Source organism: Balaenoptera ricei, chromosome 21, assembly GCF_028023285.1.
Source record: "Balaenoptera ricei isolate mBalRic1 chromosome 21, mBalRic1.hap2, whole genome shotgun sequence".
Classification (NCBI taxonomy): Eukaryota; Metazoa; Chordata; class Mammalia; order Artiodactyla; family Balaenopteridae; genus Balaenoptera; species Balaenoptera ricei.
Genome location: NC_082659.1, coordinates 35,875,966 through 35,893,430, shown reverse-complemented (window position 1 = coordinate 35,893,430; position 17,465 = coordinate 35,875,966). Strand labels below are relative to the sequence as shown.

The 17,465-nt window shown below is 40.7% G+C and overlaps 1 protein-coding gene across 4 annotated transcripts in view; it reads left to right on the top strand.

Moving 5' to 3' along the window:
* The window catches only part of HOOK3 (hook microtubule tethering protein 3), a 119,087-nt gene that overhangs the window by 1,647 nt on the left and 99,975 nt on the right, over positions 1–17,465 (top strand). For all 4 annotated transcript variants that reach the window (XM_059909495.1, XM_059909492.1, XM_059909491.1 and 1 more), the window contains exon 2: positions 6,148–6,233. In XM_059909495.1, the coding sequence (XP_059765478.1) occupies positions 6,148–6,233 (86 nt within the window). The remainder of the gene's footprint in view (positions 1–6,147; positions 6,234–17,465) is intronic.

The window sequence follows — 17,465 nt, the reverse complement described above, 5'->3', positions numbered from 1 at the left end:
AGATGAGGAAACTTACTGAATCTGAAGTAGGGTTACGTTGTTTAAAGTCTAGAAAGACGAGTCACGGAAACAAAGAGGTGTGTTTGAAGGGCATCTGCCAGAAGGTGGTGGTCAGTGCAGTTATTTGGGTGAGAAATGCTAATAAAAATACAGAGGAAGAATCACAGAGAGAAGTTTGAAGGGGTACTAACAGAAGCACACCATGGCCACATCTATTTAAAATCTGGTAAAGTGTTAAGAAAATAGCAATAATCCAGGTTATCAGCTATAGAGAGAGGTCAAGTAATCTGGTTTTGTAGAAAAAAAGGCTTTTTGAAATTTCACTGGAAGGCTCATCAAGGAAAATTTCTGGGGAAGAGATTATCAATGACAAAACTGGAGGGCAGAGTCCAAACAAAGATATACAATTCTAAAATTTGGAAACATTTTAAAACGTTGTACATTGAAATGTTTCAAAATAAAGTTGAGGTTAAACGCTGGGTTTGTTCTCTTTTAGTTGTTATTATAAAAAGCAGAATAAATGTTCATGTGGAAAGTGTCTGCGGTAGCTGAAAATGTGCATTCACTCTAGTAGCTCCCCTCATAGCAGAAGGCCAGATGAATGCCGAACACAATTCCAAAACCAAAAGTTAAGGGGGGAAAATGTATCCTATACATTCCGAAGAAAGGACCCCTGTTTAGAATAATTTGCTCTGTTTTGCAAAAAGTTCTAGCTAACTTGATTGTGCAGTTTCTTTGCACACAGCAGGTGAGAAGGTAGCTGCCACATTCAGCAAAATGCAGGCAGCTGTCAGTGACAGAGAAGACCCGAGAGGTGAAGGTTCAGCCTGGGCAGTCTTTGAGCTGACAGCCTTGTATACATCAAAAGCCTCCACATTCAATTACCGAAGATCATAATTATGATCCTGAATATCAAATAAAAGTTTATTTTCACTATACAGCATTTAGTTTGAGATCAGAGGTATATAGTACATATTAGAAGTTCTTCCACCAGAAATGGTTAAAATAACAACTCAGGCACTTAGAGGGATGCCTATTGGCCACCTATGCAGAGTTCATTTCTTTGGAACATCTCAGTGCCCCAAATGCTGGATAAATTGCTATTGTATCAGAAAGGTTACTAGCCCAAGAACCAAACGTTCCACATTTTTGTTGAAAGAGGAATGCTTGTTAAGAGACAAAGTATCATCCTACCAAGGGAAAATGGTTTAAGCTTAAATTCCGAATCAAAGTTTATGCAGCAAGAAAGTTCAGCAGGATGTGCTGGAAAGTTTCCACTTTTAAACTCTCTCCCCACCCTCTGAGTCAAAATGCACTCTTACCTGTTAGAAAAAATCTGCCCTACCTATTACACCTGTCAAGCCTAATTTCTTGAATGGTACATGGAAAGATTGCTCTTTCCTAGGTTTTAAAGACTGAAAAACCAGAAAGAATCTGGAATGCCGCCAACTAATGGCAAGAAGCTAAGTGGAACAAGAATCATCACCACACAGGTTCAGTACATTTCTTCTGGGAAACCCAGCAACATTAACATATCCTTGTAATTTTCATATTTAGCAGCCTGTAAAATGGCATGTTGGTGTTTACAATTAGGGAGGGTATAATTTTTGTGGTGGTATCTCCCCCATTCCATTCTCTCTGTCCTTCCTAACTCTTAGGTCCTCTAATGGAGGAATAAAGGAATCAGATGTAAAAAAGCATGTATATTTTTTAAAGCTTTAATTTTTTTTTTTTTTTTTTTTTTTTAACTGAGGGCCAATATGACATGTTAGTTAAGAGTATAGGTTCTGAAATTTGACCACCTGGGTTCAAATCCTGACTTTGCTTCCTACTAACTGTGGGTAGCTTTGGACAAGAAACTTCACCTATTTTTTTTTGTTGTTTTTTTAAAATTAATTAATTTATTTATTTTTGGCTGTGTTGGGTCTTCGTTTCTGTGAGGGCTTTCTCTAGTTGCGGCAAGCGGGGGCCACTCTTCATCGTGGTGCGCGGGCCTCTCACTATTGTGGCCTCTCTTGTTGCGGAGCACAGGCTCCAGACGTGCAGGCTTAGTAGTTGTGGCTCACGGGCCCAGTTGCTCCGCGGCATGTGGGACCTTCCCAAACCAGGGCTCGAACCCGTGTCCCTTGCATTAGCAGGCAGATTCTCAACCACTGCGCCACCAGGGAAGCCCTTCACCTATGTTTTGATTGCATTCAATTTAACACTAAGAAATGTTTCCTATGCATTAGTATTGATCAGCATAATTGGAGGGCTTGTTAAAATGCTGATTGCTAATTCCCGGTTCCAGAGTCTGTAATTCAGTAGGGCTGAGCTAGGGCCTGATAGTCTTCATTTCTAACAGGTTTCCAAGTGGCGCTATTAGTGGCCTGAGGCCCACACTTTGAGAACCACTGCTCCAGAGCAAGGTTTGTTAACCTTAGCATTACTGACATTCTGGGCTGGATCATTTTTGTTCTGGGCACTGCTCTGTCATCCTGGTCTCTACCTACTAGATGCCAATAGCACCCACTTAGCTGTTACAACTAAAAATGTCTCATAGGGAGCAAAATTGCCCCTGGTTGAGAATCACTACTCTAGAGATAGTAATTCCAGGTGATCTCATGCTTTACCCTTCTCATGCTTTTGTGGGGGAAGGTGAGGTGGAAGTTGGATGGTGTTAATAGAGCTCCTTGGAATTAAAAGAGAGGTTATGACTCTTCCAGCAGCGTGTCACGCCCTAATGTGGTTAGGTGCAATTACCTTTAAATTTTACTCTACTTATTGGGCTTCCCTGGTGGCGCAGTGGTTGAGAATCTGCCTGCCAATGCAGGGGACACGGGTTTGAGCCCTGGTCCAGGAAGCTCCCACATGCCGTGGAGCAGCTAAGCCCATGCACCACAACTCCTGAGCCTGTGCTGTAGAGCCCGCGAGCCACAACTACTGAGCCTGCACTCTGGAGCCAGCATGCTACAACTACTGAAGCCCGCGTGCCTAGAGCCCGTGCTCCGCAACAAGAGAAGCCACCGCAATGAGAAGCCCACGCACCGCAACAGAGTAGCCCCTGCGTGCAGCAATGAAGACCCAAACGCAGCCAAAAATAAATAAATAAGTACATTAAAAAAAAAATTTTTTTACTGCTGTCCTGAAACACCCTGTAGATTTTAACTCAGAATTTATGAGAACTGGTAGGTGATAGATTTTTTTAAAAATTAAAATACACAGGGGCTTCCCTGGTGGCGCAGCTGTTGAGAGTCTGCCTGCCAATGCAGGGGACGCGGGTTCGAGCCCTGGTCTGGGAGGATCCCACATGCCGCGGAGCGGCTGGGCCCGTGAGCCACAACTGCTGAGCCTGTGCGTCTGGAGCCTGTGCTCCGCAACAGGAGAGGCCGCGACGGTGAGAGGCCCGCGCACCGCGATGAAGAGTGGCCCCCGCTTGCCGCAACTAGAGAAAGCCCTCGCACAGAAACGAAGACCCAACACAGCCAAAAATTAAAAAAAAAATAAATAAATTAAAGAGTGTTTGCTCTGTAAAAAAATAAAATAAAATAAAATACACATACCATAAAGTTCTTATAAAAGTGCACAATGTGCTTTGTAGTATGATCGCAGGTTGTGCAACCATCACCACTATCTAATTCCAAGAACATTTTTATCGCCTCAAAAGGAAACTCCATACAGAGAGTTTCTCTGGGATCTGCTTTACTTTTATCTCAAAGCAGAGGTGGACATCCTCTAGCCTTCATGAACGACTATTTACCTTAAGGGCCAATTCAGAGAAAATAATTGTTTGGAAGCCACATTTAAAAAATCAAAACGAAAATAGTTTTAAGTCCCAAGAGAGAAACAGATATAGTCTTACAAGTAAATTACTTGCATTATTGAATTACCTGCTTTATTGAGTTTTTTCCTTATGCTTGGCCAGAGGCAGTTTTCTAATCTTTCATCCTTTACATTTGGTAGAGGGTTTGGATCAGAACCCTTTGGATCAGAGGGTTCCAAATGCCAAATCAGTGCCCTGCCACATAGCATTATTTGATGAGCTTGTTAAAAATAGACTCCCAGCCTTCTCCAACTTCCCAGATGATTCGGGTATACACCCAGGTCTGGGAACTACTGCTTAAGACTTTTACAAATACGTAATGTCCATTTGTTTTCTCTTTCATTCTTTAAGCAACACACCCCTCCATAAGGTATTTTTCCCAATTTCTAGATTGAAAAACTGACATGAAATGAGGTAAAGTGGCATATCCAAGGTCACACAGCCAGCAGATTAGGAGCAAAGCTGGGGATGGAGTTAGTTTACTTGCAGAGTGTGTTCAGTGAGGGCTGTTCTGGGCCAGGTTGGTGATCAAGAGATGAGTGAGGTATGGCCCTCACGTCTGCTCTTTTTCATTCTAAGCCTACAAGAAAGAGATGAATTCAGCAACTGTAAAACCAAAGTGGGTGCTTATTTCTTTTCAAACAGCATTGTTATTACCACAGTACCATTGACGAGGGGACTGGAGAGAGTGTGGAGTGAAATTCAGTATCATTTCCTACAGATGATGTTTATTTGGTCCATTTATTCATTTACTAACGATTTATTGAACCTCTGCATGTATAAGGTTAGTGTCAGGGGGTAGCCTGCAAGGGCCCTCTTTTCATCACCTCTCCCAAATAGACACCTAAGTAGAAACCACCTGCCTTGCGATCTTTAAGGCCATTTCCTTAGTTCCCGCCGCCATAACCATCTCTACCCACAAGACTGTCAAAAATATGAAGAAGCTGCTGACTGCACTTGTTAATAGTTCTTTTTTTAAAGGTTTGATAGATGACACGGCACAGAGAAGTGGACACTCACCAACTGTTAGTAAATTGCTACAGCACTTGTTCAGGGCAGTTTGGCAGTATTTATCAAAAACCTTAAAACGTTCATACACTTTGATCCAGCAAATTTACTTCTAGGAATATAATCCTGTAAGTAAAAATGTATTGAAGGCAGATGGTCCCCTGACCATTATTTGCAAGGTTTCCATTGTCATTACCTAGTTTGACCTCATGTGTTAACATACAAACCTATGAACATAGGTCTCCCTGCCTGTTCCCTGCAAGCCTTTCTCCATACTGCAGCTGCTGTGATCCTTATACGATGCAGACCTCATGGCCTCACCCTCCTGCTCAGAATCCTTTGCTTTCTCTCCTTGCTCTGAGGATGAAGTCCTAATGTGACTTGAGAGGTTTTGCACAACGATGCTTCCTTCTTTAACCCTGTCTTTCCCCATTCTACTCTCTTCCCTGTTTTATCTCTTCCTCTGATTCCCATACTCCTCCATTTTATAACCTATAAACTGCAGAGCATGGCTTGCGTCCATCTATTCTCAGTGATTTATTGCCTTCTGAGTCCTGGTTGCGCTACTGAGTAGAATCATTGCTGGCTCAGCTGTATTATTATCTTGCTCAGAAATAATTTCTACTAATTCTCAGCCATGTTATGTTAGTTCTGATTCATAATACATTTAAAATCAAAATGAACTGAATATCTAACCTGACTGTGTGATTTCTACATCTGTATAAAGATATTCTGGTTCTGAGTAAAAGAAATCTCAGTTTGGCCAGGCACAAAGAAGAAATGTATCTCACATAATAGGAGGCTTCAAGATTTTTAGTTTAGTGGCTCAGTTTTGGCCTCAAGGACCCCGTTCTTTCTGTTCCTCTTCTCTGCCATCCACTGCATTGGCTGCATCCTAACGGTCAACAAGATGACTGCTTGTGGCAATTGAAGCAACCAGCATGTTTATTCACACCAAGGGGAGGTTGGCTTTTCTTTCCCGGAAGCCCAAGTAAGCCTCTGTTTGCATCTGTTTGGTCCAAATTGTCTTTGCCTGTGCACCCACGAGCCAGTCACTGGCAGAGGGGATGACGGTACCGTGACTTTCTTAGATGATTATCTGTGAGGGGGATGAATGCGGGGAAGCCACCCAGTGTCCACCACCATTTCTCTTTTACCAAAAGGAAAAAATTGCAATAGCAAGCTGCAAGAAACTTCCCGTAAGGGAAAACGTTTCACAGTGTTCTGCTTTTTAAGACTTATTCAACTCCCAAGATGAGGTAGAAGAAGTCTAAGAATTCTTCTATATGGTTAACCATGGAATCTTTTTTTCCCTTTTTTTAATTTCCTTTTTCCAGATCCAGACATTTAATGTGGATGCACCATGCCAGACCGTGGAAGATTTAACGAATGGGGTTGTGATGGCCCAGGTTCTCCAAAAGATGTAAGAATAAATTGCTTTATCTTTTTGTATGTTATTATACCTGGATATTTATTAGATTGAAAACATGGACAAAAAAATAAAGTGCTCTCATGAAACACGTGTTGCGCAGAGACCGAGAACTGAGCAGCACAGGTGCTTCTGGCAGCCTGCGCTTGTTTAGGTACAGGTGGACCGGCTGCAAGGGTCGTTAGGGCTGCAATTGTTGCAGTGCTCCAACGGTTTCAGCAGAATTCTTTCTTCCTGTGGTTTTCAGTGTAAGCTTGGCAGACATTTTCCTGTTAGCGTCCAGATTTTGCCATCATAGAAGGATCTGAGAGGCTTTCTCTCTCTTTAGGGCTCTGCTCAGACGTTGTCTTACCAGTGAGGCCCTCCCTGTCCACCCCTAGAAAATAAGCGACAGCCATGCCCTGTGCTCCGTTTCCCTTTTAACCTTCCGTATGCTTCTCAGAAGTAGGTAACACTGTATCGTATACCATGTATTTTGCTTGCTTATTTGTTACCTGCTGCTTCCCCCCACACCCGTCTGCAGACAGACAGACAGACAGACACACACACACACACACACACACACACACACACGCACAGTGTAAGCTCCGCCTAGAGGCAGGGTGAAAACATAATAATTGTAAAATTGATATTGTATGGCTGTCTTCAACTTTTGACCTAGGAATTTTTCAAATAAAGGGTTACCTGTGAATTTAAGATGTCAGTAAGTTTGATGTGATTTGGGAGATACTTTTGTCTTTTGAAGCCCCGAGCCCTTGTCAGCCTGAGACACTAAAGAATTTACATGGGACTTGCTGAGATTTCCTGCAGCTCTGTTGAGAATCAGTATCATCGCTAAAGGATTCTTGCCGTTGCTCCCCTTGCAGTGAGCTGTGTAGAGCTGCCTGTCTGGAAGCTTCTCAAATGCCTGCATTTCAGAGAATCTACCTGCCTTTCACACTGGCGGTTCATGCTTGAAAACTGTAGCTTGCTGTACCTTTCTTGTGCACCTTACATCTCTCCAGACATACAAGCATGCAGACTTTCTGGCAGAGCTCAAGAAGGCTCACTTGAAACTGACCAGCCCTGGTTCTAGCACTCAGAAGAGCGGTCTTGTGATTTTCGTGGACACTTTTGAGTGGTGCCCTATAACGTTTAGCTTTTCCAGAGCAGCGGTCCCCAGCCTTTTTGGCACCAGGGACCAGTTTCGTGAAAGACAATTTTTCCATGGACGGTGGGGTAGTGATGATTCAGGCGGTGATGCGAGCGATGGGGTGGGGATGGTTCAGGCGATAATGCGAGCGATGGGGCGATGGTTCAGGCGGTGATGCAAGCGATGGGGAGCGATGGGGAGCGGCAGATGCAGCTTCGCTCACTCGCCCGCCGCTCACCTCCTCCTGTGCATTCCGGTTCCTAACAGGCCGCAGACCGGTAGCGGTCCACGGCCTGGGGGTTGGGGACCCCTGGTCTAGAGAGTTTCAGTGCAGTTCTTAATAAAAATTATTTGTGGGCAAGTGGGCCTAGCTACGTGAGCTTTCCAGGTATGTGTCATTAAATGAATTTTTTGCTTGTTAGTTTGGGTAGGATTTCTGTTGTAGAAACCAGAAGAAAGACTGTATGAGTATATTATTTTACCAAATCAAGATCATAACGTGCATTATGTTCTGCAGAGTGGTTATTCTCATTTGCCAAAGTCTTGTGGGCATATTTCTCATCAATATTTAGCTTTTTACATTTTTTTCCCAAAATGCATTCCTTTTTTCCTTTTGTTGTGGTATAATGTAGACCGAAAAGCATACTAAAAGAAGTAATTAATTTGTGTGTAGTATGTATATATTGTATGTATATGCACACGTGTATACACACATCCGTATAACCACCACCCAGACTGAACTATATAACATTTTGAGCCCCCAAATGGTCCCCCTCATGCCCCTCCCTAATCAATACCCCTTGCCTCAAAGATAGCCATGGTTCTGATTTCTACACCATCATTTTTATAAGTGGAATCATACAGTGTATGCTGTTTTGTGTTTGACTTCTTTCACTCAACATAATGTCTGTGTGATTCATTCATGTTGTTTTATATTGTCTACTTAAATAATTGTATAATAACAGCTTCACAGAAGCTTCCTCCTTTGTCAGTTTGATGTTTATTGAACGGCCGCTCTGCATCCAGCACTGGTCATGCAAGGATGAGCCACAGTCCACAGGGTAACTGTGTTCAGAGAGTTTATAACCTGGGGAAAGACGGATGTTAACTGACCAAGGAAACAAAACTGCTAGTATAACAAGCGCTACAGAGAAATTGTGAAAATTTCTAAGTTAGCAGTTGTCTCCGCAGGGCTAACATTCAGAAGAGTCCAAACCAGAGATATCAATCTGGGTGCTTCTTAATTGAAGCCATGAGTGTGGATTAAATCACTCAGGGAAGAGTATAGGGTAAGAAGAAACCAGTGTGTAGCCTGAGCCTTGAAGAACTCTGACATTTAGTTGTTGGTTAGAACATCTACCAGCAGAGGGACCAGAGAGGCACGGGGAAAGCCAGTGGAGTGTGGATGCTGAGAGAAATGGCAGATCTCTTCATTTTGTCTGAGCTAAGTGAGAAACTTGTATGTTTTTGTAGTTTTAGTAGAAATTTTATCAAATGTGAATAGATCTCAGTAGGCTTATTGTTAGCATAATTTGTTTCTCTCTCTCGTCTTTTAAGTCATTTTCTGCTCATCTGCTTTCCTGCTTCCAACATCTTATTGCTGACTTCTGTCTTTCGTTCATCCATGTAGGTTCATGTCCCCCTGGTTTTTGTGTGTTTGTTTGTTTTTAATTAGTAGACTTTGTTTTCTTAGAGCAGTTTTAGTTTCACAGCGAAATTGAATGGAAAAAAGTTTCAGTACGAGATGAAAAAAAGTTCTGGAGGTGGGTAGTGATGATGGTTGCACAACCATTAAGTAAGTGAATGTACTTAGTGCCGCTGTACACTTAACAGTGGCTTAGATGGTAAATTTTATGTGTATTTTACTACAATAAAAAAAGTTTTTAAAAACTGAGGGAAAAGTGTGGTGACTTCCCACTTGCTCCCTGCCCCACACAGAACTTCCCCCACTGTCAGCATCCCCCCACCAGATGGTCCATTTGTTACAGTTGATGAACCTACGTTGATGCATCAGCATTACCCGAAGTCCACAGTGTACGGTAGCCGTCACTCCGTGCTGTACATTCTATGGGTTTGGGCAAATGTGTCCTTCCTTACAGCATCGTACAGAATAGTTTCTGCCCTGAAGACCCCCTGTGCTCCCCCTAGTCATCCCCCTCCCCTTCAGTCACTGATCTTTTTACTGTCTCCACAGTTGTGCTTTTTCCAGGTTGTTGGGTAGCTGGAATCACACAGCGTGTAGCCCTTTCCGATGGCTTCTTTCTCTTAGTGATGCGCATTTAAGGTTCCTCCATGTCTTTTCGTGGCTCGACAGCTCATGTCTTTTGAGCACTTACCCCCTCCTTTTTTTAACAGCTTTATTGAAATGAAACTGATATACAGTAAATTGCACATTTTTAGATGTAGAATTTGATAAATTTTTTTTACCTGTGGAGATGCCCAGGAAACTATCAAGATAATGAACATACCAATCACTTCAAAAAGTTTCCTCAGTCCTTCCTTCCAGCCACCCCTTTCCCATCCCCAGGGCAACCACGGATTTGCTTTCTGTCGCCGTAGATTAATTTGCATTTTACACAAATTTTATGTAAATGGGCTTACAGTATGTTTTATTTTTTGAGGGAGAGGGTGTGGCTTCTTTCATGCAACATAAAATTTTGAGATTTATTCATGCTGTTGCCTGTCTTAATATAGTCCATGCATATTCCATTGTATGGATACACCCCAATCCATCCATCCGTTCGGCTGCTGAGGAGCTCCTGGGTTATTGTAGTTTTGGGCTGTTACAAGCAGAGCTGCTGTGAACAGCGGTGTCCACATCTTTGTGTGGACATACGCTGCCATTTCTCTGGGGTGAAGGTCCACCCAGGGGCGAAATGGCTGCAACATGTGGCAGGTGTAAATGTAATATTGAAGAAACTGCCAAACTGCTTCCAAAGCGGACGTACCATTTATGTTTTTACAAGCAGCGTGTCAGTGTTCCAGTTGCACCGTGGCCTCACCAGCACTTGCTGGGGTTGCTCTTTTTAATTATAGCCATTCTAGTGGTCGTCTAGTGGTGCTCACTGTGGGTTTTATTTGTATTTCTATAATGACTAGTGATGTTGGGAATCTTTTCTTGTATTTATATACATTCACTGTATATATATATATATATATATCTTCTTTGGCAAATTGTTTGATGTAATCTTTTTTTGTTTTTAATTTCTGGGTGTGCAAGCCCAGTGCCCCACCGTGACTCTGGGATCTGGGACATCCCTGGGACTATGGGGCCCTCTGAGGGGTGGCTGGCCAGACCGTGTCCACACGCTGGTGGCCACACGCTCACGCCCGCACACTTCCCCACCCGCGGGCACTGGGTCAAGGCAATGAGGCGCAGGTGGGGTTAGGAGTTTGTGGCCACACCTGCCTTTGAATCTTGGCTGTCCCTTAATAGGTACTTGACCTTGGGCCCATAACCTTCCTGTACCTCAGTTCTCTTATCTGTAAATTGGGGAAACTACCTATGTTTTTAGAGTACCTGGAACGTAGTGAGCTTACAAGAAATTTTAGCTGTTGGTATTATTTCAGTTAGCTAAAGGCATCATTATACACTGTAAACAGTGTATTCCTTCACTCATCAATATAGAAATTTAAAAAAATTTTATGTTTACTTATTTTTTATTGAAGTATACTTGATTTACAATGTGTTAATTTCTGCTATACAGCAAAGTGATTCAGTTGTACATATATATTCTTTTTCATATTCTTTTCCATTATGGTTTATCACAGGATATTGAATATCATTCCTTGTGCTATACAGTAGGACCTTGTTGTTTATATACATAGTAGTTTGTCTCTGCTAATATCAATCTCCTAATTTATCCCTCCCTCACCTCCTTTCCCCTTTGGTAACCATAAATTTGTTTTCTACGTCTATGAGTCTGTTTCTTTTTTGTAAATAAGTTCATTTGTATCATATTTTAGATTCCACTTATAAGTGACATCATATGGTATTTGTCTTTCTCTGTCTGACTTAATTCACTTAGTATTACAATCTCTAGGTCCATCCGTGTTACTGCAAATGACATTATTTCATTCTTACGGCTGAATAATATCCCATTGTATGTATGTACCACATCATCTTTATCCATTCATCTGTTGATGGACATTGAGGTTGCTTCCATGTCTTGGCTATTGTGAATAGTGCTGCTGTGAGCATTGGGGTGCATGTATCTTTTCCAATTAGAGTTTTCTACAGATACATGCCCAGGAGTAGGATTGCTGGATCATACGGTAGTTCTATTGATATTTTTAGAATACTGTTCTCCATGGTGGCTGCACCAGCTTATACCAACAGTGTAGGAGAGTTCCCTTTCTCCACAGCCTCTCCTGTTTGCTGTAGTCTTTTGCCTATTTATTTATTTATTTATTTTTATTAGAGTATAGTTGCTTTACAATATTTTGTTAGTTTATACTGTACAGCAAAGTAAATCAGCTATATGTATACATATATCCCCTCTTTTTTGGATTTCCTTCTCATTTAGGTCACCACAGAGCATTGAATAGAGTTCCCTGTGCTATACAGTAGGTTCTCATTAGTTATCTGTTTTATACATAGTATCAATAGTGTATATATGTCAATCCCAATCTCCCAATTCATCCCACCGCCCCCCCTTTCCCCCTTGGTATCCAAACATACGTCTGTGTCTGTATTTCTGCTTTGTGAATAAGATCCTCTATACCAGTTTTTTCAGATTCCACATATATGTGTTGATATACGATATTTGTTTTTCTCTTTCTGACTTACTTCACTCTGTATGACAGTCTCTAGGTCCATCCGTGTCTCTACAAATGACCCAATTTTCTTCCTTTTTATGGCTGAGTAATATTCTATTATATATATGTATCACATCTTCTTTATCCATTCCTCTGTTTATGGACATTTAGGTTGTTTCCATGTCCTGGCTGTTGTAAACAGTGCTGCAGTGAACATTGAGGTGCATGTGTCTTTTTGAATTACGGTTTTCTTTGGGTATATGCCCAGTAGTGGGATTACTGGGTCACATGGTAGTTCTATTCTTAGTTTTTTTAAGGAATCTCCATACTGTTCTCCGTAGTGGCTATATCAATTTACATTCCCAGCAACAACGCATGAGGGTTCCCTTTTCTCCGCACCCTCTCCAGCGTTTATCGTTTGTAGATTTTTTGATGATGGCCATTCTGAGGTGTGAGGTGATACCTCATTGTAGTTCTGATTTTGCATTTCTCTAATAATTAGTGATGTTGAACAACTTCTCATGTGTTTGTTGGCCATCTGTATGTCTTCTTTGGAGAAATGTCTATTTAGGCCTTCCGCCCATTTTTTGATTGGGTTATTTGTTTTTTTGCTATTTAGCTGCATGAGCTGTTTGTATATTTTGGAGATTAATCCTTTGTCAGTTGCTTCAGGTGCAAATATTTTCTCCCATTCTGAGTGTTGTCTTTTCGTCTTGTTTTTGGTTTCCTTTGCTGTGCAAAACATTTTAAGTTTAATTAGGTCCCATTTGTTTATTTCTGTTTTTATTCTCATTACTCTAGGAGGTGGGTCAAAAAAGATCTCGCTGTGATATATGTCAAAGAGTGTTCTGCTTATGTTTTCCTCTAAGAGTTTTATAGTGTCTGGCCTTACATTTAGGTCTTTAATCCATTTTGAGTTTATTTTTGTGTATGGTGTTAGGGAGTGTTCTAATTTCATTCTTTTACATGTAGTCCAGTTTTCCCATCACCACTTATTGAAGAGGCTGTCTTTTCTCCATTGTATATTCTTGCCTCCTTTATCAAAAATAAGGTGACCATATGTGCATGGGTTTATCTCTGGGCTTTCTATCCTGTTCCATTGATCTATATTTCTGTTTTTGTGCCAGTACCATACTATCTTGATTACCCTAGCTTTGTAGTATAGTCTGAAGTCAGGGAGCCTGTTTCTTCCAGCTCCATTTTTGTTTCTCAAGATTGCTTTTGCTATTCGAGGTCTTTTGTGTTTCCATACGAATTGTAAAATTTTTTGTTCTAGTTCTGTGAAAAATGCCATTGGTAATTTGATAGGGATTGCATTGAATCTGTAGATTGCTTTGGGTACTATAGTCATTTTCACAATATTGATTCTTCCAATCCAAGAGCATGGTATATCTCTCCATCCGTTTGTGTCGTCTTTGATTTCTTTCATCAGTATCTTATAGTTTTCTGCGTACAGGTCTTTTGCCTCGTTAGATAGGTTTATTCCTAGGTATTTTATTCTTTTTGTTGCAGTGGTAAATGGGATTGTTTCCTTAATTTCTTTTTCTCATTTTTCATTGTTAGTGTCTAGGAATACAAGAGATTTCCGTGTATTAATTTTGTATCCTGCAACTTTACTAAATTCATTGATTACCTCTAGTAGTTTTCTGGTGGCATCTTTAGAATTTTCTGTGTATAGTATCATGTGATCCACAAACAGTGACAGTTTTACTTCTTTGCCAATTTGGATTCCTTTTATTTCTTTTTCTTCTCTGATTGCCGTGGCTAGGACTTCCAAAGCTATGTTAAATAATAGTGGCAAGCGTGGGCGCCCTTGTCTTGTTCCCTGTTTTAGAGGAAATGCTTTCAGTTTTTCACCGTTGAGAATGTTTGCTATGGGTTTGTAATATATGGCCTTTATTATGTTGAGGTAGGTTCCATCAATGTCCACTTTCTGGAGAGTTTTTATCATAAATGGGTGTTGAATTTTGTCGAAAGCTTTTTCTGCATGATCATATGGTTTTTATTATTCAACTTGTTAATATGGTGTATCACATTGATTGATTTGCGTATATTGAAGAATCCTTGCATCCCTGGGGTAAATCTCACTTGATCATGGTGTATGATCTTTTTAATGTGTTGTTGGATTCTCTTTGCTAGTATTTTGTTGAGGATTTTTGCGTCTATGTTCATCAGTGATATTGGCCTGTAATTTTCTTTTTTTGTGATATCATTTTCTGGTTTTGGTATCAGGGTGATGGTGGCCTCATAGAATGAGTTTGGGAATGTTCCTCCCTTTGTAATTTTTTGGAAGAGTTTGAGAAGGATCTGTGTTAGCTCTTCTCTAAATATTTGATAGAATTCACCTGTGAAGCCGTCTGGTCCTGGACTTTTGCTTGTTGGAAAATTTTTAATCACAGTTTCAATTTCATTACTTGTGGTTGGTCTGTTCATATTTTCTAATTCTTCCTGGTTCAGTCTTGGAAGGTTGTACTTTTCTAAGAATTTGTCCATTTCTTCCAGGTTGTCCATTTTATTGGCATATAGTTGCTTGTAGTAGTCTCATGATCCTTTGTATTTCTGCGGTGTCTGTTATAACTTCTCCTTTTTCATTTCTAATTTTATTGATTTGAGTCCTCTCCTTTTTTTTCTTGATGGGTCTGGCTAAAGGTTTATCAATTTCATTTATCTTCTCAGAGAACCAGCTTTTAGTTTTATTGATCTTTGCTAGTGTTTTTTTCGTTTCTCTTTCATTTATTTCTGCTCTGATCTTTATGGTTTCTTTCCTTCTACTGACTTTGGGTTTTCTTTGTTCTTCTTTCTCTGGTTCCTTTAGGTGTAAGGTTGGATTGTTTATTTGAGATTTTTCTTGTTTCTTGAGGTGAGATTGAATTACTATAAACTTCCCTCTTAGAACTGCTTTTGCTGCATCCCATAGGTTTTGGGTCATAGTGTTTTCGTTGTCATTTGTTTCTAGGTAGTTTTTAATTTCTTCTTTGATTTCTTCAGTGATCTCTTGGTTATTTAGTAGCATATTGTTTAGCCTCCATGTGTTTGTGTTTTTTACAGTTTTTTTTCCTGTAATTGATTTCTAATCTCATAACGTTGTGGTCGAAAAAGATGCTTGATACGATTTCAGTTTTCTTAAATTTACCGAGGCTTGGTTTGTGACCCAAGATGTGATCTATCCTGGAGAATGTTCTGTGTGCACTTGAGAAGAAAGTGTATTCTGCTGCTTTCGGATAGAATGTCCTATAGATATTAATTAAGTCTGTGGTCTAATGTGTCGTTTAAGGCTTGTGTTTCCTTATTAATTTTCTGTCTGGATGATCTGTCCGTTGATGTAAGTGGGGTGTTAAAGTCTCCCACTATTACTGTGTTACTGTCGATTTCCCCTTTTATGGCTGTTAGCATTTGCCTTATGTATTGAGGTGCTTCTCTGTTAGGTGTATAAATGTTTACAATTGTTATATTTTCTTCTTGGATTGATCCCTTGATGATTATGTAGTGTCCTTCCTTGTGTTTTGTGGTTTTTGCCTATTTTTTAATTGAATTGTTTTCATCTTATTAAATTTAGAGTTCTTTATATATTCTAAATACAAGTTCTTTCTCAGATGTATGTTTTAAAATATTTTCTCCCAGCCTGTGGCTTCCCTTTTTATTTTCTTAATAGTGTCTTTGCAGAGCAAATATTTTTAAAGTTTTAATTATTAAATACTTATTATTTAATATATTTTTTTTAGTTCCCATGGTTTTTTTTTTTTTAATTAAGAAACCTTTACCAAACCCAGGGTCTCTAAGATTTTCTCCTGTGTTTTCCTCCAGAAGTATTATAGTTTTAATGCTTATATTTAGGTCTGTGACACATTCTGAGTTATTACTTTTTGTGTATGAGATAAGGGTCTCTTTTTTTTTGCACTATTTATTGCAAAGATTCCTTTCCCATATTTTCAGGATTTTGATTATGTTGAACTGTCTAATGACTGGACAGACAGCATCCATGGATGATTAGATTCTTGTTCATTGAAGTAATTTTTAATGATAGATCAGGCACTGAAAACACTTAAGATGTAGTTTATCCTTTTACATCTATATATCAACAAATACAAAATGAAAACCTTTTCTTGAGGGGGGCCTTAAGTTTTTAGGGAGCTATGACTCTTAATATTATCAAAACTCAAATTTATAGAATTTTCTTTCTTATTTTCTACTTCTTGGTTTGAAGAAAATTAACATTAGCCTTTGTAAAGATTTTTACAAAGCAGCACCCACTTTGGAGAGCACAGCATGTTCTGTGTGAGACAACAAGAACTTGAATTGACTGTTTATGCTATAAAACCTGTGATTCTTGGTGAACCTATGGTACACCTGCCAGAGAACAATCGCTGCTTTGCCCTGATCAACTTCGGGCCTGAAAGAACCCTCTTCTCCCGTAACAGCCCTGCCTCTGCAGGCTTCTAAGTAAGGCTGTTTCTTCTTCATGTACCACTTGGCTCAGCATGGTGCCTCCTCAGTGCTGCTTCCAGACCATTCCCCTCACATCTTCCCTAAGACCCCTCAGTTTTGAGTCTGACGACATCATCCCTCTCTTTTCTCAGCAGCTTTGGATCCAGGCGTCCTGCTGCTCTTTCCAGCACCACCCTTGTGGAAATTCCTGGGGACTTGGATATGGTCCTTTAGACCCTTGCCTGTCAACTCCTTGACTCATCTCCTTTGGTCTCATCCTCTACCCAGTTTCAGCCACTCATTCTCGAGGTCATACCCCATGGCTTATCATCACCAGTAATCTGCGACCCTCCGTGGTCTCGGTTTGCTCTCTCCCGCCGTCTGACCACTGCCTCCTGTCTTTCCATCTCTCTCTCTCTGGCCGCACATCTCCAGCCATCCTTCAGTTCTCGAGGGCCGGTGGAGTCTCAACACTGTCCTTCACCTTCACCTCTTTCTTTCCTCTTATTCAGCCGAAATTCCGTGGTCAGTCATAATCACTCCCTGTGTACATTTTTAGCTCCTCTGCCCCTTTTTTATTTCTTTGTACTTTTTTGGCTAAACCACAACTTGGTTAAATCGAATATCCCACCACTTCTGCGTCTCACCTATGTGGCTGAACCGAGCTGGAAAAGACACAGACTTGCTGGTGCGTCTCATTTTACATTTCCCAGTGTGAACCCCTGGTCATCTGGTACTTCCCCAGCCCTCTCACTACCCCTCTTCCGGGTGACCGTCTTCCACTGTCCTTTCTGGAGACCTTCAGCACCACTTCCCCACTCTCTCCTCTGATTACCTTCCAAGGTAAGGGACCGCCTACTTCTGAGAAAGTTGAAACACATACAGGAGAATCTCTATTGACTCCCCGACTA